Source organism: Lissotriton vulgaris, chromosome 5 (genome assembly GCF_964263255.1).
Source record: "Lissotriton vulgaris chromosome 5, aLisVul1.2, whole genome shotgun sequence".
In the NCBI taxonomy this organism is placed as follows: domain Eukaryota; kingdom Metazoa; phylum Chordata; class Amphibia; order Caudata; family Salamandridae; genus Lissotriton; species Lissotriton vulgaris.
This window is the reverse complement of record NC_141693.1, coordinates 441662782-441687356: the sequence shown is the minus strand read 5'-3', so window position 1 is coordinate 441687356 and position 24575 is coordinate 441662782. Positions and strand designations below refer to the sequence as shown.

The 24575-nt window shown below is 46.7% G+C and overlaps 1 protein-coding gene across 3 annotated transcripts in view; it reads right to left on the bottom strand.

Moving 5' to 3' along the window:
• Window positions 1-24575, bottom strand: part of PRDM2 (PR/SET domain 2) — a 434311-nt gene that overhangs the window by 90219 nt on the left and 319517 nt on the right. For all 3 annotated transcript variants that reach the window (XM_086921861.1, XM_086921863.1, XM_086921862.1), the window contains one exon: window positions 13079-13189. In XM_086921861.1, the coding sequence (XP_086777987.1) occupies window positions 13079-13189 (111 nt within the window). The remainder of the gene's footprint in view (window positions 1-13078; window positions 13190-24575) is intronic.

The window sequence follows — 24575 nt, the reverse complement described above, 5'->3', positions numbered from 1 at the left end:
GCTCACTAACTCTTCTTAGTGATGTGATGGCTACCAGAAAGGCCACTTTCCATGTAAGAAACTGAATTTCACAAGAGTGAAGAGGTTCAAAGGGCGGTCCCATTAGTCTGGCGAGAACTAAATTTAGATTCCAGACGGGTGAAGGAGGGTGCCTGAGAGGGATCACTCTTGAGTCCTTCCATAAAGGCTTTAATGGCAGGCACCCTGTAAAGTGAAAGATGCTGCCTGTTCTGAAGATATGCTGCAATGGCGGCTAGGTGTATCCTGATGGAACTATATGCTAGATTGCATCTGTATAGATGCAACAAATAACATATGATGTTCTGCATGGACGCATCCAGCGGGTTAATGTCATTATTGGAACAGTAAATGACAAACAGTTTCCATTTGGCCGCATAGCATGCCCTAGTTGTAGGGCGCATTGCCTCCTTGATGATGTTCATAGAGTCAGGGGGTAGGTTGAGGTAGCCAAACTATGAACTCAGGAGCCATATCGCAAAGCTCAACTGCTGTGGATCTGGGTGCTGAATGTCTCCATGGCTCTGAGTGAGGAGACTGGGAGTGAGGCGCAGCCTTTCGTGGGGCACCACTGAAAGTTCTAGGAACGTGGTGTACCAGACCTGCCGTGCCCACGTTGGAGCAACCAGGATGAGCGTCATGGAGTGTTGTCGCAGTCTGCGTGCCACTAGCGGTATGAGTGGTGCTGGAGGAAAAGCGTACGCAAATCTGCCTGACCAGTTCATCCATATCGCATTGCCCTGAGACTGCGGGTGTGGGAACCTGGCGGCGAAGGTTTGGTATTTTGCGTTTTCCTGTGTGGCGAATAGGTCGATTTCTGGATGACCACACCGCTGGAAATATGGTTGGAGCACCGAGGGGTGTATTTCCCACTCGTGCATCTGATGGCTGTGCCTGCTGAGCAGGTCCGCCATCTGGTTGTCCATGCCTGGGAGATGTTCCGCCATGAGGAACATGTTTCTTTGAATGGCCCACTTCCACAAGCTTTGGGCTAGATGAGACAATTGTGGAGTGTGTGCCTCCCTGCTTCTGGATGTAATACATGGCAGTCATGTTGTCCGTCCGGATCAGCACGACTTTGTTGCACAAGTGTAACTTGAACCCCTTCATTGCCATGAAGATTGCCATCAGTTCCAGCAGGTTGATGTGCATCTTCTGCTGCTGTGTCGTCCATAGTCCCTGCACTGTATAATGGAGGACATGCGCTCCCCAACCCTGGAGAGACGCGTCCGTCGTCCGCACTACTTGTGGTACAGGCTCTTGGAACGGTCGTCCCCTGCAAAGGTTTTGTGTGTTCCACCAACGCAGAGAGTTGTAAGCACGACCGGTCACCAACACTAGGTCTTTTAGATGTCCACGAGCCTGGTTCCACAGGAGTGCTAAGCACTCCTGGAGGGGACGCATGTGCAGCCTCGCGTGTGGGACTATGAAGATGCAGTAGGCCATCATACCTATCAATTGCATGAACACCTGCGCCGGGAGCAAGTGTTGGGGTTTGAACCTCTGGATTAGCAATCGCATGCTGCTGACCCTGGCTGGGTTTGGCTGCGCTGTTGCTGTCATAGTGTTTATTGTTGCCCCTAGGTACTGTTGTACATGTGCGGGCTGAAGGTGTGACTTTGGGTAATTTAGTGAAAATCCTAGACTGTGTAGGAGGTGAATCGTGCGGGACATATGGCTGGCACATTGCTGGGCTGACTTTGCTTGAACAAGCCAGTCGTCCAGGTAAGGATAGACATGGATGTGTTGTCTCCGAAGGTGCGCAGCCACTGTCGCCAAGCACTTGGTGAACACCCTGGGGGCTGTAGTGACCCCGAAAGGCAGGACCTTGAACTGGTAATGCTGGTTGTTGACAGTGAACCTGAGATACTTCCTGTGACCTGGGTGAATGGGAATGTGAAAATATGCATCCTTCAGGTCTAGTGTTGGCAGGAAGTCTCCCTGCCTGAGCAATGGTAGAACTTGCTGTAAAGTTAACATATGAAAATGTTCTGATAAGATGTACTGGTTTAGGAGTCTGAGGTCTAGAATGGGCCGCAGGTATCCGTCCTTTTTTGGGATCAAGAAGTACAGTGAGTACAACCCTGTACCTTGCTGTTCGAAAGGCACGAGTTCTATGGCTCCTTTTTGCAGCATGCTGACTACTTCTTGCTGCAATAAGTGCATGTGCTCTGCGGACATAGGACGGTGCCTTGGGGGTATGTTGGGAGGAGTGGAGGTTAGTTCTAGACAATAGCCGTATTGGATAAGTTGTCTCACCCACCTGTCCGTGGTAATGCCTTCCCAGACTGGCAGGAACTGCTGGAGTCTTCCCCCGACCGGTGTTATATAGTCGGGGGGGCAGTGACAAGGCGTCACTGTTTATTGTTGGCGGAGGATCCGGCATTGTTATTTCCACGTCCTCTGCCTTTGGTGCTGTTCCCACTATATCCACCCCTGTTATTCTTGTTGTAGGTGGTTTGTGTGCTCCCCTTGTTGTATTGGGCTTGCTGCAATGCTTGACCTCTAGAAGCTCCCTGTTACCGGAGCGACGAAAGGAACTGCCCCTGAACCGCTGTGACTGCAGAGCCCCCATGGATTTTGCTGTCTCAGTGTCTTTTTTAATTTTTTCAAGGGTTGTGTCTACATCAGGACCAAAAAGAAAGTCAGGGTTAACTGGCTGATTGAGCAAAGTTGTTTGGATCTCTGGTTTGAAACCAGAGATGCGGAGCCAGGCATGACGTCTTAGCATTACACTAGTGTTGATGGCTCTAGCTGCTGTGTCTGCTGCATCTAGTGCATACTTGATGGATGCATTTGAAATTAACTTTCCTTCCTGTATTAGCATTTCTGCTCCCTCTTTATAAGCGTCAGGAAGGTGTTGCATCAGCTGTTCTAACGTGTCGTAGTGAGCCCTATCATATCTGGCTAATAGTGGTTGTGAATTTGAGATCCTCCAAATATTAGCCTGTTGAGCTGCTACCCGTTTGCCAGAAGCTTCCAAGATTTTAGATCCTTTGTCCGGAGGAAGAGCATCACCACTTGTTTGAGAGTTTGCTCTCTTGCGAGCATTAGCCACTACTAGGGAGTCCAATAGGAGCTGGCCCTTGATGTACATAGGGTCCACAGGCGCAGGCCTATATTTTCTTTCAATCCTTGGGTTTACAACCCTTGCCCTTGTGGTCTCCTTGAAAATGTCAGTAGCATGTTTGAGGGCACCCTTTAGCATAGGCAATGTCTTTACTGATCTTTCTGAGGTGGAGAAAGTATCGAACAGAAAGTCCTCCTCCACAGGCTCAGCGTGCATTTCAACGTCATGGTTAATGGCCGCCCTTTCAATTACAGCGTTAAACACAGCCGTGTCCTCAGTAGGCGAGGTCTTGACATTATAAGACTGAGTATCAGGCGTAGTGTGTGGATCATCAGGGTCAACAGGGTCAGTCCAGTGTTGAGGTTCCCCTTGATCTGTGTCAGCATGATAAATGAATCCCATATGACTGTAATCATCTCCCACATCCTCATCGCTGCGTGTGGGAGAATCGACATCGTGTTGTGGATATGTCTCAACACGTTCAAAGAGAACAGGTGAGGTGGCTGAATCCTTCTTCCTTTTGAGAGGGATTTTGTATGACTCTAAAGAATGTTCTGGAGCGATTTTCCGTTTGTGAATGGTGAGTCTTCCAGAATCCGAGTCGATGAAGAGCTTCGACTGATTGTCATACGTGGGTGCCTGGAACATTACCTCATCTGTGATGGGCTGAGACTTGGAAGGTCCCGATACCTTCTTGGAGGTTTCGGCGCACCTTTGTGGCTCGAACGCTTTGGGTCGAGCGGTCGGGGGCAGTCCGTATTTCATTGGTGGAGGAATCACCGGAGACTAACCGACCTTCTTCGAGATCGACGTTTTCGATCAGATTTGCTTTGGTGGCTCACCAGCATGCTTGCGGCCTTGCGTAGACTAGAGCTCATGGTGCGTAGCAGGTACGGCCTTGGGCTTCGATGCAATATGCTCTTTCGGGTCGGCTTTGGTTTTCGACTCGAGGGCCTTGCCTAACATTGGCTTGGAGGCTGTAAGCGTCGTTTCGACAGTCTTTTTTGGCTGGAGTCCTTTGGCAGTGTCGCCATGTTTGGACGTCGACGGCGTTAGAGTGACGTGCTTGACCGCAGAGGCTGGCTTCGGCGCCCCGCTCTTCGGGCCGACGCCCCCTTGTGACCCCAAAGGGTCGATGACACTTTTAGACTTGACTGGAGCCGAGGGAGTCGATCCGAGGACTGCCTTCAACAGTTTTGTTTTCGCCTCTACTGGTTTCGGTTTCGATTTTGGTGGATCGACCGATGGCTCCTTAGAAGTATTCTTAGCCGGGCCTTGACGCGGGGCTATAGAATGTGGAGTAAGATCTCGGCTAAGGCCTTCCGGCGATGCCTCGACCTGAGCCTTAGAGAGCACAGTGTCAATATTAGGCCCTGCAATTGCGGGTGGGCCTTGCTCATCGCTCGAGTCGTCATCGACGGCTCTAATGGCCTCTGCGTCGTCTCCTACCTCGACGACGTCTTCGTCATGGACGTAGTCTTCATCGTCGTCCACACCGAAGGTAGAGTCTCGCTCCGACTCGGGGTCCGACTGCTGGTCAGGATCCTCTTCATTGACGCCTTCTTCGTCCTCGGCCTCGAAGATGTTCTCCGGGTCAGGCGCCGCTTTTTGCGCAGACTGTCGTGAGGCACGTCGAACTCGAAGCGTCTTCTTCAACCGGAACTTGGAACAGGCCATACAGCTGGCCTCGTCGTGGTCCGGGAATAAACATTTATTGCACACTGGGTGCACATCAATGTGAGGGTATTTTGAGTTGCAGACGGGGCATCTCTTGAAGGGGCTCCGTTCCATCGTCGTCGTAGTTGGGGCCTGTGGTGTCGAAAAGGCAAACGGCCTTCGACGTCCTGTTCGAAGAATAGGCACCGAACGAGACAATATCGATGCCCCGAAGGCCTTTTGGCCTTGCGCAAAGAGTTTTATATGGATTCCGAACTTGAGTCAAGAAAGTACATCCGAACCCAATGGCAGAAAAAACCAATCTGAGGATGGAAAGGATGCCCATGCGCACTGTAGTCCAGGAGAGGAGCCACCTATCTCGTGATACTTTGAAGACTCTTCCAGGACAACAATGTGCAATCATCCAGACACAACACTAGGCGGCGATCTATGCACAGATAGGAATTCAGCAGCCCACATGTCTCGAACATTAAATGCTGCTGATAGGCCTGCAGCACTGATTGTGCCAACCACATTAGTAGACCTGCAATCATGTCTCAGATCTGTCACTGCAGATATGCCACTGCAATGTCTGTGAGTGCAATTTTAAACAGCCATTTTGATCTGTCAAGTGCTCCCACTTGCCAGAACTAAACCTTCCATTTTTACTACATGTAAGGCACCGCTGAGGTAAGGCAGCCAAATGGACAGGGTGCAGTGTATTTAGAAGGTAGGACATGTGCTGGTGTGTTTTACATGTCCTAATAAGTGAAATACTGCTTATTTTGTTTTTCACTATTGCAAGGCCTATCTTTTGCATAGGGAAATAGAGGGATTGACTTCAAATATCTTTTAAGTGTAATTTCCAATTGGGAGAAGATAGAGATATGGAGTTTGGGGTCTCTGAACTCATAAATATATGTTTTGGTGAATTTGTTTTTTAAATTGCATGCTTGAATATGTCACTTTTAGAAAGACTGCCTGTCTGTAGAATACACGTCAGAGTTGGCTGACAGTTGGCCTTGTGTGCATTCACTCTAGACCGTCACAAAAAGGGAGTTGAGGTGTGCCTTGCATATCCTAATGGGCCATCATCAGGATGTTGGGCCGCCCTGAGCTAGAGTGGTGGGAGGAGTTGTCACGGACACCTGAACAGGGCTGTGCCTGACTTAACACACAAAGCTGTCACCACCACACTGTAGTGTGTTTGGAAGCAGGGAAGGCAGGGTATCGCGCACTACAAGACTTTCCTTTGAAGTTAGTCTACTTCAAAAGGCAGAAACTGGTATAAGTACTGGAGCTGTGACACAACTTCAGAACGCTTCTGGACAAAAAAACATTCTGCCAGGAAGAAGAGCTGGATGCTGTAAGAGGGACTGACACTCAGGCTGATGCTTTGTTGTGCTGGTCTGCCTCATCTGTCCTGGGAGCGAAAGGACTAGACTTTGCTTTTGACATCCTGCTTCTAAGGTTCTCCAAGGGCTGGTGCATGCTTGTCTCCTGTTAAGAAGTCTCAGGACCATCAAAGGATTCACCTATCAGTGCCTGGGCTCTTCTGCTGAGAGCCCCGACTTTCCAAGTGATACCAAATCCAGTTTCTGGGCTCCTGTAAGTAGAATCTGATTTTCAAACAAGAAAATATACATATCAACTATCGGCGCCTGCTGTGCAGCTGAAAAATCACTACAGAACGAGTCCTGAGCACTGTCTGACCGACGTCCGTGGCACCCGCAATGACTCCAATGCAGCCCCTGCTTTGAAGAACAGACGCATCGCCTGCTTCGCAGCTGTGAAAACAGACGCATCGCCTCCTTCGCAACTGCATTGACATAGTGCGTCGACACATCGTACTTCGAAGCTGTCTCTTCATCGAAGAAACTCAACAGTAAGGGACAGAGGCAGCCTGTCTGGAGTTTTGACGCATCACCTCCACTGGCAGTAGGGACTGAAGCATCACTTTGTTTTTCTGGCACCTCACCTTCCCTGTGCCAGTTTTTGTCTTTTGAATTTTGATGCATCCAATGCACTTTGTACTAAAAGTGATGCATTCTTACATTTCTAGGTCTACATTTGCTTACCCTTTGAAAAGTGATGTCTTTACTTGTGTATGTTGGATTTTTGATCTAGTTTTATTCAGATAAATACTGGCTATTTTTCTAAACTGGTGTGGACTCCTTTCGTACTGTTTTCAGTTAGTTACGGCCTATGTATATGTGCAAATGCATTACACATTGCCTCTGAGATAAACCGGACTGCTCGTGCCAAGCTACCAAGGGGGTGAGCAGGGGTTATCTTAGCTGTGTGACTACCTTCTCCGGACTAGAGTGAGGGTCCCTACTTGGACTGGATGCAAACCACTGCCAACTAGAGACCGTTTCTAAAAATGCTACATGTCAATGACTGAAAACAAAAATAGTGCTGGGACGAGAGGAAGCTCTTCCCATGTGACCCAACATTTTTCAAAAATAAAATATTTCTGGTGCTTGAACCAACAGGTTTCACTGTCAATGCCCATGCGGAACCATTCAGGACACTTGGAAAAAGTACCATTGATGATAGTCAATAGGAGCAAATGGAGACCACTGTGAAGTCCAAGAATATGTGAATCTACGGAGACTGAAATGGAAAGGTGATTCACATTTGAGCTTATTCATAGCTGTGTGTGAGGAGGGGGGGCATGGTATCTCACGATGAATTACATCCAACTGTTGCCTTTCCAACTGGCAGAGAAGGAAGAAGCAGGCCCCATGGCCTTGCTGATCTTAAAAGATGAAGTAACCTAAAAGAGTCCCCGTTGCAAAGGGAGAATGCTGGTGGAGGGCAACCACTTCTATTTCTCTGCAGATGCCTGTCAGACATAGAAAAAAGGAGAATTGCATTGTTAAAGCAGCAGCAGGAATATAGGGCAAAAGGAGCCTAAGTGAAAAGGTTTATCCAGTAAAACTCAGTGTGAAATTTGGAGACAAACAGTTCTTATTCTGGAGTTTGGCAGCCCACCAAATGTTCCTTAACTCAATGCAGGTATGACGCCTTATTAGATGTGGCCAGGTGCTTGAAAGGGCCACCGATATCCATCTCCAACCCAATATTAAAAGTTTGAAGTTCCCTGGCATTTATCACAATTTTACTCTGGCTCAGTGGAATTAACTTGATGCAAATATAGATCTGAAGCCAATGAAAAGACTTGACTCTTGGTCACCAATACGGTCACCCACTTACCCCCTATAGGCCCGTGCTGTGATGCTCTTTGATGACTCCTTCCCTTTCCAATCTCTACCTTATTGTATCCCTTTTTAGCTTTCCTTTCATCTACTCCCTTATAAATGGGATGTTCCTATGGAAATCGCCCAGTAAAGCACCATGTGCATCCACTGTTTGGATAGGGTGGTGAACAGGATTGAGAAGCCGATACTGGGCTTATAGTACTCTTGAAATCTTTAACAAGGAGTACCTAGAACCGTAAGGTTTTACACAAACAGGTTTATTATATACTTCTACTTTCTGAAACAAATAGATGTAATTGCGCAGTTTTCAAGGCCATTTCGAGATCATTAGATCATACTTGCCTTTCTGAAAAAAATTAACATTGAATTTTTTTTGGTAAAGAATACAAATTAATATATATTAAAGAACCAAACTGCACACAGTCATAAAACCACTACCGTAACATATACCACATGCCCATGATCATCTATAAAAAATGATTCAAAAAATCATAAGGACCCTGCTCCTCGCAGAAGAGGTCGCTCCCAACGCTGCTCCCTGCTGCCCATACCGCCAGACAGATAAGTGCTTCCTGCTGTGCTTGCACAACTTATTGCATTTTACCTGCGCAGATTAATTGCATTTAAACCTGATTGTAGCGCTTGACTGCTTTGCCACTTAACCTGCCCACAGATCGTAGCGCTAGACTGCCCTACCTAATTTGGGATTTGCTTTTATTTCTATCTGCTCGCGCTCGACGGCGTCGCATTGCTACACTGTAGCTTTCTAGTGCCAAGTAACTCTCCATAGCGCTTAGCTGCCAAGGTGCGCTTGCACTCGAAGCTATTCCGATTGCGGCCATTTTAATCGCACTGGTGCTGTTGTTGTTTAACCTCCCTGACCTCAGCCCCTCCCCGCTCCCGCCTCCCAGCTGACCCCCCCCTCCCACGGATACTGCTCTCCTCTCTCTTCCGCCCGAACGCGGTGACCGCCCTGCTCCTCGCAGAAGAGGTCGCTCCCAACGCTGCTCCCTGCTGCCCATACCGCCAGACAGATAAGTGCTTCCTGCTGTGCTTGCACAACTTATTGCATTTTACCTGCGCAGATTAATTGCATTTAAACCTGATTGTAGCGCTTGACTGCTTTGCCACTTAACCTGCCCACAGATCGTAGCGCTAGACTGCCCTACCTAATTTGGGATTTGCTTTTATTTCTATCTGCTCGCGCTCGACGGCGTCGCATTGCTACACTGTAGCTTTCTAGTGCCAAGTAACTCTCCATAGCGCTTAGCTGCCAAGGTGCGCTTGCACTCGAAGCTATTCCGATTGCGGCCATTTTAATCGCACTGGTGTTGTTGTTGTTTAACCTCCCTGACCTCAGCCCCTCCCCGCTCCCGCCTCCCAGCTGACCCCCCCCTCCCACGGATACTGCTCTCCTCTCTCTTCCGCCCGAACGCTGTGACCGCCCTGCTCCTCGCAGAAGAGGTCGCTCCCAACGCTGCTCCCTGCTGCCCATACCGCCAGACAGATAAGTGCTTCCTGCTGTGCTTGCACAACTTATTGCATTTTACCTGCGCAGATTAATTGCATTTAAACCTGATTGTAGCGCTTGACTGCTTTGCCACTTAACCTGCCCACAGATCGTAGCGCTAGACTGCCCTACCTAATTTGGGATTCGCTTTTATTTCTATCTGCTCGCGCTCGACGGCGTCGCATTGCTACACTGTAGCTTTCTAGTGCCAAGTAACTCTCCATAGCGCTTAGCTGCCAAGGTGCGCTTGCACTCGAAGCTATTCCGATTGCGGCCATTTTAATCGCACTGGTGTTGTTGTTGTTTAACCTCCCTGACCTCAGCCCCTCCCCGCTCCCGCCTCCTAGCTGACCCCCCCCTCGCCCCTCCCCTTCCCAGTATCCATATATGACAGTCGCACTTGCGCGCAGCGTTCACGCGCAGCGATCGCGCCCAATCCGCGCCGAAGGTGCGCCAAAGGTAAGCCCGTCTACGCCCGTCTGCGCCTGGCCCGCGCCCAGCGCCAGTCCCCCTGCCCCTCGCGCTGCCCAGCCCCCCCGCGTTACCTACGATGCAGCCACCCTCCTAGCCCTCAACCCTGGTCGCGCCCCCACCTGCGTCCAAGCCGCTCCTGGACGCACCCATGGACCGTTTTCCTGCTTCTCCTGCAAATTTAGCGGCACCAACAACCTCTCCGCTACGACCACAACACCGATTCCCGACCCCAACCACCTAGAATGCATCCTTCTCAACACCCGCTCGGTCCACAGGCACGCCACTGACCTTTGGAACCTAATAGACACCATCTCTCCAGACGTCGCCTTCCTAACGGAAACATGGATGAACGCTTCCTCCGCCCCTGACATCGCCATCGCTATCCCTGATGACTATAAGATCACACGCAAGGACCGCACCGACCATACAGGAGGTGGAATCGCTATCGTCCATAAGAAAACTATCCGCATCTCAACCAGCTCTGATGCCAACCTCGCCAACTCCGAACACCTTCACTTCCAGATCCACATCGACCCCAAGACCACACTCAGAGGCACCCTCCTCTACAGACCACCAGGACCACGCGCAAAATTTAGTGAAGACATCACGGACTTCATCACTCCACACGCACTCCCCTCCAAAGACTACATCCTTCTGGGAGACTTCAACTTCCACCTTGAAAAGATCAACGACCGCAACACCGCCACCCTCTTGGACAACCTCGCCAACCTCGGACTTAAACAACTGGTCACTTCCCCCACCCACATCGCAGGTCACACACTCGACCCAATCTTCACCTCCAGCAACCATGTCTCCTTCAGCCACACTACGGATCTCCTCTGGACCGACCACAGCTGCGTTCACTTCACCTACAACAAGCCGAAACCCATCATCCACCTCCAACCAACTCTACAAAGAAACTGGAACAAAATCACCACAGAACAGATCTCCACATCGCTCCTTCAAACCTCCCCAGCCCTCTCTTCTAACGCCAACGAAGCCGCCTCCAACCTCACCCTGTGGTTATCCAACACTGCCGACAACTTAGCACCACTGAAAAAACGTCAACACAAACTTAGCATCAAGAAGGCCTCATGGTTCAACGACGACCTCAAGAAGTCCAAGAAACTATGCCGCTCCCTTGAAAAGGCCTGGAAAAAAGACCCATCCACCAGCAACAAGGACGCCTTCAAAAGCGCCATCCGTACTCACCACCAACTGATCCGAAAATCCAAGAAAACAGCATTCAAAGATAGACTTGACAACAACGCCCACAACAGCAAGGAACTTTTCAACATCGTCAAGGAATTCTCCAACCCCTCGGCCAACTCCAACGACATCACCCCCTCTCAAACCCTCTGCGATTCCCTAGCCTCTTTTTTCCACAACAAGATTGCTGACATCCACAACAGCTTTGACAACCAACCCGGAAGCCAACCCACCCTACCATCAGCTGACCATCTTCCCCCCATTAACACCCTTAACGCCTGGAACCCAATCTCCACTGAGGACACCATCCGCCTGATGAATTCTATCCACTCTGGATCCCCCACAGACCCATGCCCTCACCACATCTTCAACAAAGCAGACTCCGTCATAGCTCTGCACCTCCGAGACGTCATCAACTGCTCCTTCAACTCCGCCACCTTCCCGGAAAGCTGGAAACACGCTGAACTCACCGCCCTTCTGAAAAAACCAACAGCAGACCCCACCGAACTCAAAAACTACCGCCCCATCTCGCTTCTTCCATTCCCGGCCAAAGTCATCGAGAAAGCTGTCAACAACCAGCTCGCCGCCTTCCTCGAAGCCAACAAATCACTCGACTCCTCACAGTCCGGCTTCCGAGCCAAACACAGCACTGAGACCGCCCTCATCGCAGCAACAGACGACATTCGAACTCTACTGGACAATGGAGACACAGTCGCCCTCATCCTCCTCGACCTCTCTGCAGCCTTCGACACAGTCTGCCACAGCACCCTTTTACAACGCCTCAGAAACATCGGAATCCAAGGAAAGGCACTGGAATGGATCACCTCGTTCCTCACCGGAAGAACGCAGAGAGTCCGCCTCCCACCATTCAAGTCCGAGGCCTCAGAAATCATCTGCGGCGTACCACAAGGATCCTCACTCAGCCCCACCCTCTTCAACGTATACATGAGCCCCCTCGCGGCCATCGCCCGCCAACACAACCTCAACATCATCTCTTACGCGGATGACACTCAACTGATCCTATCTCTCACCAAGGACCCCAGCACCGCCAAAACGAACCTACACGAGGGAATGAAAGAAGTCGCCGAATGGATGAAACAAAGCCGTCTGAAACTGAACTCAGACAAAACAGAAGTCCTCATCCTAGGTAAATCCCCCTCTGCATGGGACGACTCTTGGTGGCCGGAAGCCCTCGGAAAAGCACCCACCCCGACAGACCACGCACGGAACCTAGGCGTCATCCTGGACTCTTCACTCTCAATGAACAGACAAGTCAGTGCCGTATCCTCTTCATGCTTTAACATTCTTCGCATGCTCAGAAAAACATTTCGCTGGATCCCCTCCGAAACAAGGAAAACAGTCACCCACGCTCTGGTCACGAGCCGACTGGACTATGGAAACACCCTCTACGCAGGTACTACCGCAAAACTCCAGAAGAAACAACAACGAATCCAAAACGCCTCAGCCAGGCTCATATTAGACATCCCACGCAACGAACACATCTCTGGTCACCTTAAAGACCTCCACTGGCTACCCGTCAATAAGAGGATTACTTTCCGACTGCTTACCCACGCACACAAATCACTCTACGACATCGGACCAGAGTGCCTCAACTCTCGACTGTCCTTTTACACCCCCTATCGCCAACTTCGCTCTTCCAGCCAAGCCTTCGCCACTGTACCTCGCATCAACAAGACCACCATGGGAGGCAGATCCTTCTCTTACCTGGCTGCCAAGACATGGAACTCACTCCCCGCTTACCTTCGCCTCACCCAAAATCACCTAGCGTTCAGAAAGCAGCTTAAAACGTGGATATTTGACAAATAATACTTCTCCCCTTCCTAAGCGCCTTGAAACCCTCCGGGTATGTAGTGCGCTATATAAATGTTATGACTTGACTTGACTTGACATGTTTACCCTTTTCAGAGTCCCTCATGTCTGCAGAAGTGTCACCAGAATCTTGCTTTCTTTGCCTTAGACCTGTGCTCTTGTTCCTTTTTCTTTTCCCATCAAGCGATCTTCTTCTACCTAAATGAAAAGTGACACTAATAAATATTTGAATGAATCATTTACAGTAAGAGAAAAGTAAATTATTATAGAAACAATAACATTATGGAGAAAAAAAAAGAAAAACCAGATTCTAAAATTGAAATATTTTAGTACGAACATATTGCAACAATAACACCACCTGGTGCTTAACAAATCTTTTTCAGAAAACTTCAAACAAAGGCTAGAAACAAAGTTCTGAGGGTAGAGCTACAGAAGACCAAAATACAACTTGAAGAATTTTCTCCAGTTTACCCCTCACAATATGGTGGAAACTAAAGCCTTTGAGGCAGATGTTTGCTGATTAACCCAGATTACTAAGTGAACTAAACTGTGAGGAATGACGACTTAGCCGGAGGACCCTAAATTACTGTCTTTAACATCGCAAGTAACAAAAAGAAACAACAAAGAGAAGAAATGTGGGTTTCGGGGCATGTCAACTGAAAAATAAGAAAACATCCAATTTGCCAACAAAAAGCGGAGAATTTCGAAATATTAAATGATTTAGTAGTTTAAGTTATAATTTTAGACATTTTATTAATCCTCATATAAAAGGGTGTTTGACTGAGGAACTGGCAACATGGTTTGCTGAAATATCTAAAGAATAAGAAGTTGCAAAGGCTAGAGGAAAAGTACTCTTTGTTAACTAGGTCTGAGAACAATGCCTGCATCAACCACAGTGGGACTACCAATATCTTCTTGTGTGAAGAATTTCCAGTCAAAGATTGATTAACAGAGAAAAAGAGCATCTCTCCTACATTCAGCAATCCAATAACGACTATGGAGTTCAGTTCGGTCTTCTAATGTATAGCTTTGATCACTAAGCAATGAGTCATGTAGGATGTAACAAAATCTGCGTGATAGATACAAACATCATTCAGAAAACCTGAAATACTTGCCAGTGAAGTTTCAAATACCGGACATACAGAAGGTGTGTCTACCCTAGTACTGTTGAGAAGCAATATTTTTTTTGCTTGGAAGAGTAGGTGATTATCTAAACCAAACTTTTAAAGTTACTGATTTTTTTGTGCTACCAACTTCAACTTGGGTCAAGTAAATGATTTCAAGTAACACGATTTGGAACTATTTTTCATTCTGTGAAAGACTAAATGGGAGAGCGGGTCAGAGGCCAGACGTTTGATTACCAAAGAACCTGCTAAACCTTACAAGCAGCTACTGTAAACAAGCATTGAAAATGCAATAGCTCTCGCCCAAGTTAAAGCAATTCTGTTGGTAATTAGGTGGCTTTTTAGCTTTGCTTTTATTAGTGTTTTTTAGACTTTCATGTACATAACATGCATATGTATACATGCATTTATATAGATATGCAGATGTGTATATATATATATATATATATATATATATGTCTGCATAACTGTGCGCGTAGAGAGAGGTAGAGAGGAGTAGAGAGGTAGAGAGGAGTAGAGAGGTAGAGAGGAGTAGAGAGGTAGAGAGGAGTAGAGAGGTAGAGAGAGAGGTAGCGCGAGAGGTAGAGAGTGAGCAGTGGAGAGTGAGTAGAGTCTGAGTAGTTGTTTGAGAGTGAGTAGTAGAGTGAGTAGTAGAGAGTGAGTAGTAGAGAGTGAATAGTAGAGTGAGTAGTAGAGAGTGAATAGTAGAGTGAGTAGTACAGTGAGTAGTAAAGAGTGAGTAGTAGAGAGTGAGTAGTAGAGAGTGAGTAGTAGAGAGTAAGTAGTAGAGAGTAAGTAGTAGAGAGTAAGTAGTAGAGAGTAAGTAGTAGAGTGAGTAGTAGAGTGAGTAGTAGAGTGAGTAGTAGAGTAGTTGAGTGAGTAGTAGTAGAGTAGTAGAGAGTGAGTGGTAGAATAAGTAGTGGAGAGTGAGTGGTAGAGATTAAGTAGTAGAGCGTGAGTAGTAGAGTGAGTAGTGGAGAGTCAGTAGAGTGTGAGTAGTAGAGAGAAAGTAGTAGAGAGTAAGTAGTAGAGAGTAAGTAGAAGAGAGTAAGTAGAAGAGAGTAAGTAGCAGTGAGTAGTGGAGAGTGAGTAGAGTGTGAGTAGTAGAGAGAAAGTAGTAGAGAGTAAGTAGTAGAGAGTAAGTAGAAGAGAGTAAGTAGAAGAGAGTAAGTAGAAGAGAGTAAGTAGAAGAGAGTAAGTAGCAGTGAGTAGTGGAGAGTGAGTAATAGAGAGTGAGTAGTAGAGAGTAGTAGAGAAAGTAGTAGAGAGAGAGTAGTAGAGTGATTAGTAGAGAGTGAGTAGTAGAGAGTGATTAGTAGAGAGTGATTAGTAGAGAGTGGTTAGTAGAGTAAGTAGTAGAATGAGTAGTAGAGAGTGAATAGTAGAGAGTTAGTAGTAGAGAGTGAGTAGTACACAAGACCGATAGGGACCAGTTTTGAGGCTCCCTATAAAAAACTACGGGTGCCCAGCACCGGCGAGACACGGCCCACTTAAAGCTCTGCCACATGCACCCACATAGGAAACAAAGCGGAAGATCGAAAGAAAGCCCCTGCCCCCCCCCTCCCCTCCCGGGGGTCATGGAACGCCATAGAGGAGCAGCCTTGTATCAACAACAGGAGCAAAAACCTGTCAACCGTGTTGGGATTGGGGTATAATATAGTACAAACATATGGTATCCCAACTGGTATTATTTGAAGGCAATTAGAGCGGATATGAATACAACATTATCCATAAGGAAGCAAGGAGACTCTATATGATTATAGCATGTGCTTAAGGCATCATTTATATAAGCATTTTGGGGAAAAAACAAGAAAGGAGCATTTCGCAGTTATTACAGCACTGCAATATACAAATAATAAAATTGAGAACAACCCAAATTGCACGTGCTGCTCAAGATGTGTGAGTGAAAACCAAGGTAGCGACGAATGTGACAATGTGAACAGCGGGGGCGGCACAAGGTGACTGGTGCAGAAATGTACAGTGAAACATTCGGTACAGAGTGGTTCCAGATAACTTCAGGAGTTTGTATCTATTTTGGTTCAATGTAGTGGTCGTGAACCACTTCGTGTATCGCGCCGTTGATCGCGCTGGATGGTCAACGGCGTTTCGGGCATGGGGGAGGGTCTTGGAGGCCCTCCAACCCATTCAAAAGGAAGCCCTGGGGGGTGGCGGTCCCTGAGGCAGTGTGGGGGGGTTTTGGGACCCCCACACTTTTTTCTCTGCCCCCGGGACGTGGCCCACCGGGGGGCTAAATAATAACGAAGCGCGGGAGCCTGTGCTTCGTTTTTTAAGAAAATGTTGCCCAAAATTCGTGCTGGGTGCGCGAATCTCACGGATTTATTATTATTTTTTTATTGCTTTTTTCGGCCCTGTGGGTCCTTGTGGGACCCCCTGAGCAGGCCTAGGGGGTCAGGGTGCTTCTACCCTGCCCCATTTTCTTCTTGTTTTTCGAGTTAGTTTTTCTGTTTTCTTGTGACTCGGTAACCGAGGCTGCCAACACTTCCTGGTTTGAAGTGTTGACAGCCAATTTAGTATAAAGCTCGTGGACGGAGGGGTCCGCGGATCCTCCGTGCCTCTAAATATCGAAACTTTTATTTTTTGATTTTCCCAGCAATTACTGGACGGATTTACACCATTGAAAAAAAAAAAAAGGTCTCGTTCTGAGCCAAGGACTCCCTTTGTGCCAAATTTGGTGCAATTCCGTTCAGCAGTTGCGGCTGTAACCGTGTCTAAAGTTTCCTATGGGAAATTGATTTTTCCAACCTCTATTTTTTTAATTTCTCAGGAACTACTGAACATATTTACACAATTTAAAAAAACGTCTATTTCTGAACTAAGGGCTACCTTTTCGCCAAATTTGGGGTTATTCTGTTCACGAGTTCGTGCTGTAGCAGTGTCTAAATTTTCCTATGGGAATTAACATGGGGAAAACACGTTGCTAAAGCGGGCAGTCAGTCTCCAGCAGGGGGTGCTTCTGTGGTCCCCGTGGGGTCTGTGGGCACAGCACCCACTCCCCTAGCAGCAGCAAGGAGACACACTGCCAGAGACCAGGAGCAGCATGGGCACTATCCTGGGATGAAATAACAAGTAGAGCTTCTACAGCCCTCATTCCCCTGAGCTGCATGATAAAACACGTTGTAGACTGTTCTATTTTATATAAAATTCTATGCGACAACACAGGGCACGAAGGGTTGTTGCTAATTAGCTCACTCCCAGGTCTCGAAGGGGAGCGATGGCCACCCTGATTGGAGGGAACAGAGGGCATTAATCTTATGTGAGAGGGAGTCTGGGGAGCCCCCGGAGAAAGGGGGCTGCTTGCCCAGGTCGAAAAAGCTGGTACCGGGTAGACCGGTGATCCACATGTGTCCTTCTAGAAGGGTGGAATCATACCTTCCAAACCAGATACTGGTGTGGAGGTATGATTCCAAGTTGTTTGACACCAAACTCGACATGTTTCTAAACAACCGTTTTAAAGTTAGCATTTACTGCTAGGTTATAATGCACTTAAACATATATGTCTGGCTACATCACAGACCACCCGAGAGAATGGTCTCCGAAGGCATGCAGAGAGGCTCTGCTCATGCAAGGGCACCCTCTAACGTTATACCCAGCACCCTGCCTTCAGGATTGATAAGGCCTGCCATAGGGTGACTGATAGGTATTTAAGTGTAGTGATGTAGAGAGATATAGTGAACCTATATCTCAGTAAGTGGTGCAAGCACCATCTTACACAGTCTGCAGTAGCAGGCCTGTTGTGTCAATTTGGATGGCCTCTCAGGGGTGGCATAATACATGCTGCAGCCCATGGGAGGCTTCTGGGGTACCTATGCCCTGGGTACATAGTGTACCATATACTAGAGACTAAAAAGAGTACCCCAAATCCCACTCTGGAGTGTACCTAAAGTACATGCATTGCAATTAAAGGGAGAATGCATTTAGACTGGGGTCCTGGATAGCCGGATCCCAGTCAGACTAGACAAAAACCAGCAAAACACCAGAAAAAAGGTGGGGGTAACCATGTAGTTAGATCCTACCTTCCTAAACTGCCTACATCTCGGTGTAAGAGCAAGGGTTGCCTTGAGAGCTTTCATGTCTTGCAGATACCCCAAGTAGAAGAGATGCTGAGAACAGCTAGATCAGGCTCCCACCTCGATATTCTGCCTGCCAAGCTGTTTGCTTCGCTAGCCCCTCAACTAGCTCCATGATATGATATTAAATGCCTCCTTTACTGAAGGGAAACACCCATGTGAATGGAATCAGCAAATCAGCACAAGTCCTTCCGATTCGGAAAAGGACCCATTTACCTTCAACTGGGTAAACAAACTTTATCTCCTTCCACTCATGAGTAAACTCCTGGAAAACACATTAATATTTATGGGATATTAGGAGTCCAATGTCAAACCGAACAAATCCCAATCCGGCTTCAGACCTAACCACTTTACTGAAACCACTCATATAGGTGTCACAAATTACACTAAATGGCCCTGGACAACATTAAGGCGACGCTGTTGGTACTACTGAATTTGTCCACGGGTTTTGACACAGTGGTTAACCAGATTCTCCTCCATAGATTAAACAAGACTGGCCAGGGACTGGGCCTCAAATGGTTTGCCAGGCTCCTGGACCAGCGAACCTAAACTGTCAACTTGGGCCCTTTTTGGTCTCGCATTCTTGAGCTGACTAAGGGGGTACCACAGGGCTCCTGCCTTAGCCCTACTTTGTTCAATGTGTGCGTTTCCCCCCTTGCCAAGATCATCAGAGACCACAGATTCACCCCATATTTCTATGCGGACGACACTCGACTTCTCTTATCTTTTGATAACAATAAGGTCTCTACCAAATCTCGTTTTGCGGAAGGTATGCAAGCAATCTCTGGTTGGATGACTCCTAACTTCTTTCAGCTCAATGCAGCCAAAACTGAAATCTTGCTGTTTGGTAAATCCCAAACCCTGTGGTCCCCCGACTGGTGGGCCGCAGAGCTGGGGCTAGCTACTACCCCCAAATCTGTGGCTAAAAACCTGGGTGTCCGACTGGACCTCGGTCTAACTACGAGAGACCAATTTCTGGCCACCACAGGTACCTGTTTTCACACACTTGGCCTCCTTCATAGAGTATTCAACCTCATTCCCTTGCACAACCCTAATACGCCTTAGTTATAAGCCGCTTCGATTACTGTAACGCCCTTCTTATGTTTGCCAGCCAAACTATGATAAACTAATTGCAGGTGGTTTCAAATACAGCAGCCGGTTTGGCTCTCAACATAACCTCAAGAACCCCTTCCCGGCCATTGTTATGGCAGCTTCAATGGCTTTCCATCCGCCAGAGAATCAAGTTTAAAATCTGCAATCTTGTTCATAAGTCACTACATGACAGAGGCCCTAGTTATCTTGCTGAACAAATTGAATATTACCTGTCCAGATGTTCTCTTTGCTCGGGTGACAAACCCCTGCTGGCCCTTCCCCGTTACAGGAAACTTAGGGCAGGGGGCAAAGCTATCTTATCTTGCCCCTGTGTACTTGAATCAACTGCCCATCCGAATATGGAAGTGTACCAATCCTTCAGGAAATGCCCAAAGACTGAATTGTTTCAGTAAATGACCTGCCTAGCCCTACCTACACCATTCCTTAGCGCGGAGATACCCCTTTGGGGGTGATTCCTACGCTTTACAAATTAAATTACAAGGGTTAAAAACAATTATCAAAGTGCAGATCTTCTACCATCAAGGTTTGTAATAAGGCGAATTAGAGGGTGAAACCCAATCCCTTTCCTACTACAGTAATCTGTGAGTATCGCTGTAACTCATTACTTTTCTACATGCTTTAGTACGTGTTATCCTTAATCCGTCCTTAAAGACCTATTTGCTCTAACATATGATTTTGACAGTAAATATGGCCGTCCTAATGAATTTGTAATTATTCAGAAATAAGCATAAACTTTCACACAAGGCAAAAAGAGCAATACAAGCACTCTTTTTTTCAGTAGAAGAGCAACATTTCTGCCCAATTAAAAACCTTGCAAAAGGGAATCCACATTAGTGCGGATTGAAATACTCTCTCTGTTGTCATAAATTTGCAAATTTAAAAATAAAGGGCCACATGCATCAAAGTGAGCAATTGCGATTCTTAAGAAATCACAATTTAGGAATCTCAATTGCTTATACATGTAAGAATTGCAAAAATAAATTGTGATTCCTTAATTGCAATTCGCAAATTACGAATCGCATTTAAGGAATCGCTTACCATTCATTTCCTTGGGTCTAGAGGGCCCATAGGAATGAATGGGAATTGCATGCACAATTTGCGAGTACCAAATAGGACTCGCAAATTGCGCATGCAATTTCAAGAGTGCAGGGGGGCCAAAAGGACACACTGATGCACACCTGAAATTGCCATATGACCACATGTTGCACACACACGCGCCCCAAGGGCATGTATGTGTGCAACATGGAACTTTGAAAATTGCATTTTTTGTGCATTTTTCAAAGTTTTAGCAAATTACCATCAACTTCGAATTGATGGAAATTTGTGAGTTCTTATTTGCGAAATCGCAAATTTTGGGGGAATAATGCATTGCATTTTGGGAATCGCAATTTATGATTCTCTAAATGCAATCGCAATTTAAGTAATCACAAATTTTGCGATTTTTGGATTTGGGATGATGCATCTCAAATGCAAAAATACCGGTCTATGAGCTTTAACTCAGTATAGTGACAATCTACCCATTAATGACTAATTGCTTTAACAAACCCATTTCACAGGATGATAAACCTGCCTATCAAAGTTGAATTGTGTACTTCAGTCAAACTCATACTTCCTCATCGAAGCACTTAACAGTTTGTGGAGCATACGAATATAGCACTTTCAACAGCCTTTGATTTTAACCCCTTGCCTGCGGGGCTGATTCCTCTGCTGTGCTGGGGTAATGCGCGCACAGCGCCCCTGTGCTCTTGACGAGCTCAACTTGTTATGAGCCACGGTGGTCGTGTGCTCATGACGAGCACACCACATTAGTTTCTTTAGAACACTCGCCCCGCAGGGGAAATAGCCCCGCGTGTGAGCGTCGAACGGTCTTGACGAGCTCTGCTCGTCATGAGCACACAGGAACTGTGGCTCATGACGAGCTGAGCATGGGAGGGGTTAAATTATGGCCCCGGGGGCTTATTGTTTAATTTGCTGGGGCACACGGCCCCCCCTGCTGCCCCGAGGAACGCCACGCCCCTGAAACCTAGGTTTTTTCAGTGAATTTCTACGTTTTTTTCTAAATGCTAATTTCTAATTATAACGCGCCTGGTTTGTTTCAGTGAAATATATATATATATATATATATATGCAGCTTGGTGAAATAAAGGTTTTGTTTAAACAGCACCAGCAGAGTGGCGTCCTTAAATCAGGGGCAACTTGGTTGGATGTTTAACGCTGCTGCCTCAGCCGCGGAGGATGCACCACCTGGCAAGACTCAGTGGAACAGGTCTGTAGGCGGGGATCACTCCGCCGGAATTACAGCGCTGGTGTTTTCATAAGTAAACTACTGCACTAAATGCCTGAAGCCCACTGGAGGGCGGTGAAATGAGTTTTAAATGTCATTGAATTATGGCACATGAGGGACCCCAATGAAGGGGAAGAATCGAACTACATCCCCCAGCATACCTCACTGGAGAGAGTATGCATGTAATGGTTTAAAAATGAAGTATGTGGTTAAACCCTGTCACGTGCTGCCCATGGCCCCATGAGAAAGAAGCAGCAGCTTCGAAACGCGTCGGGGAAGGCTCGAAATTAACCAGACAAAATGTGCAGCTTGGTGAAATAAAGGTTTTGTTTAAACAGCACCAGCAGAGTGGCTTCCTGAAATCAGAGGCAACTTGGTTGGATATATATATTTATTTTAAACTTGTAAAGCGCAACAAATGCCCTTGGGCGTCTCGGCGCTGTGGACTAAGCAGAATCAGAGGCCAGCTTATTGGTTAAACAACCATGGGCCCGATGTAGGTGGCCGTTTCAGGCCATTTAACGACCGGTAACGGCCGATTTCGGCCGTTACCGACCGGTAAATGGCCAATCGGTATGTAGGGGCCTAAATCCAAGGCCACATGTAGTTAAATCTACATTTACAGAATCGGCAAAATTACCGAATCGGTAATTTTACCGATTCTGTAAATTCCATATGTAGGTGGGACTCAGAAGTCCCAAAGGCCTTAACGAATCGGTATTTTACCATGAAATCCAACTTCATGGTAAAATACCGATTCCCGTGTGCATGCACATGTGTGCATGCACACCTATGCCATGTGGCAGGCAGACCTGCCTCTAGGGCTTGCATGCCTGCCACATGGCACCCAATCCTGTCAAAGTGACACCCCCTGCACCCTTGTGAAATTCGGTATTTACCGATTCGGTAAATACCGAATCGGTAAAGCCTATTGATTCCTATGGGCTTTGAAGCCCATAGGAATCAATAGGCTTTAACGATTCGGTATTTACCGATTCGGTAAATACCGACTTTTACCGATTCGGTAAAAGGGAACATCTGGATTCCCTACATACCCACCCCTCACATTTACCGATTCTTAATTACCGAATCGGTAAAATTCAGTAATTTTCGGTAATTAAGAATAGGTAAATGTTACTTACCTACATCTGGCCCTTAGTGTTTATCATTTTGCTAAAGTGTAGCAGTGACTGGCAGGAACGGATCTGCAACGGAAGGGCATTCCACAATCTTGCAGCTGTCACAACAAAACACCTGTCTCCCCAAGACACTGTCTTTGTACGTGGTAAATGTAGCTGGTATGCAGTGGAAGAACGAAGTTGTCTATTGGGACAGTATGTGGATAACTGATTTATCAGGAACTGGGGTCTTAATTTACGTGAGGCTTTGAAGGCATTGCATAACGCCTTAAATTTTATGCGATTCCTTACTGCCAACCAATGGTAGTTTTTGATCACGTGAGATATCGGTTTAAATTTAGGGGTCCCTAACAACATTCTGGTGGCTGTATTTTGAACCGTTTGCAGTTTGTTGATTACCCTGCTTTGTGCGTTAGCAAACAACCCATTGCAATAGTCCAAAGATGACATCACCAGCATGCTGACCAAAGTTTTTCCTGCCGTTTCGGGAGATATGGAAGAATTTTCTTAATCAATCTAAGTTTGTGAAACGCTGTTGAGACCACTTGATTGGCATGGGAAACAAAATTCAGACCATCATCAAACCTAATTCCTAAGTTCCTAACCTTGGTGACTGGGTTGGGCAGAGTACCCAATGACGGTGGCCACCAAGAGCTGGACCATGAAGGAGACAGCTTTCCGAAAATAATGACCTCCGTTTTTTCGGAGTTCAATTTGAGGCAGTTGCTGCCCATCCAATTACTGATGGCCAGCATGCCTTCTTGGAAGCTTGCAGCAACCTTCTCCCCATCATTGTTTACTGCAAGCACCAACTGGGTATCATCCGCGTAGGACGTAAGGCCCATCCCATGAGCTTTTATGGCTCTAGCTAGGTCCGACACATAGATATTAAAAAGTGTCGGACTTAAGAATGAGCCTTGGGGAACTCCACAAGGTAGAGTCAGTTGGGCAGATTGAAAGGAACCTAGGGTCACAACCTGTGTCCTGTTGGAGAGAAAGGAGGTGAGCAGTTCTTTTGCCCTATCTTCGATGCCCATAGACGAGACACGGTCGATCAGGACGGAATGATCGATCGTGTCAAATGCAGCTGACAAATCTAGCAATATGAGCACCGCTGTGCCTCCCTGGTCCCCGATAGTTCTTATATCTTCAGAGGCTTTAATTAAAGCCGTCTGATAGAAGAGATATATATATATATATATATATATATATATATATATATATATATATATATATATATATTTTTTTTTTTTTTCCACCAAAGATGCGGTTTATTTCTCCAGCTCGGACCAACGCGTTTCAGCCTTAACAGGCTTTGTTCACGGTAAGTGAGCTTTTTTCTATGTCTACTATTTATCCCAATTGGCGTTTAAGATGCATTGTGGGACTAGTAGTTGTTACATTGTACATTTCATTTACATCACGTAGAACATGCAATGTATAAACGCAATCATTTAAGTTGATTATTTCATTTTCTCTTGATCTATTCGCGCTGCATTTTTACGCGCACAAAAGCAGTTTCATTCTCATATTATTATCATCATTTACAGAGTAAATATTTACATGGTATAGTACTCATTGAGCTATTATGAGTTTACTTTGATGTGTATTACTATATGTGTATTTGGGTACAGTACCCCATTATACCATATTTGTATCAATTTATGAAAAGTATCCAATTATTACAGTTATTAGTCAAAATGTATATGAAGCTCCTCATCAAAAGTCCTCCCACGTGGCGTTTTTTGTTTTAAGTCTGATTATGAATTTAGATTCAATTTGTCGCAATTTGCGCAGTCTGTTGCCTCCTCGTTCATCCAATTTGACCATATGTAT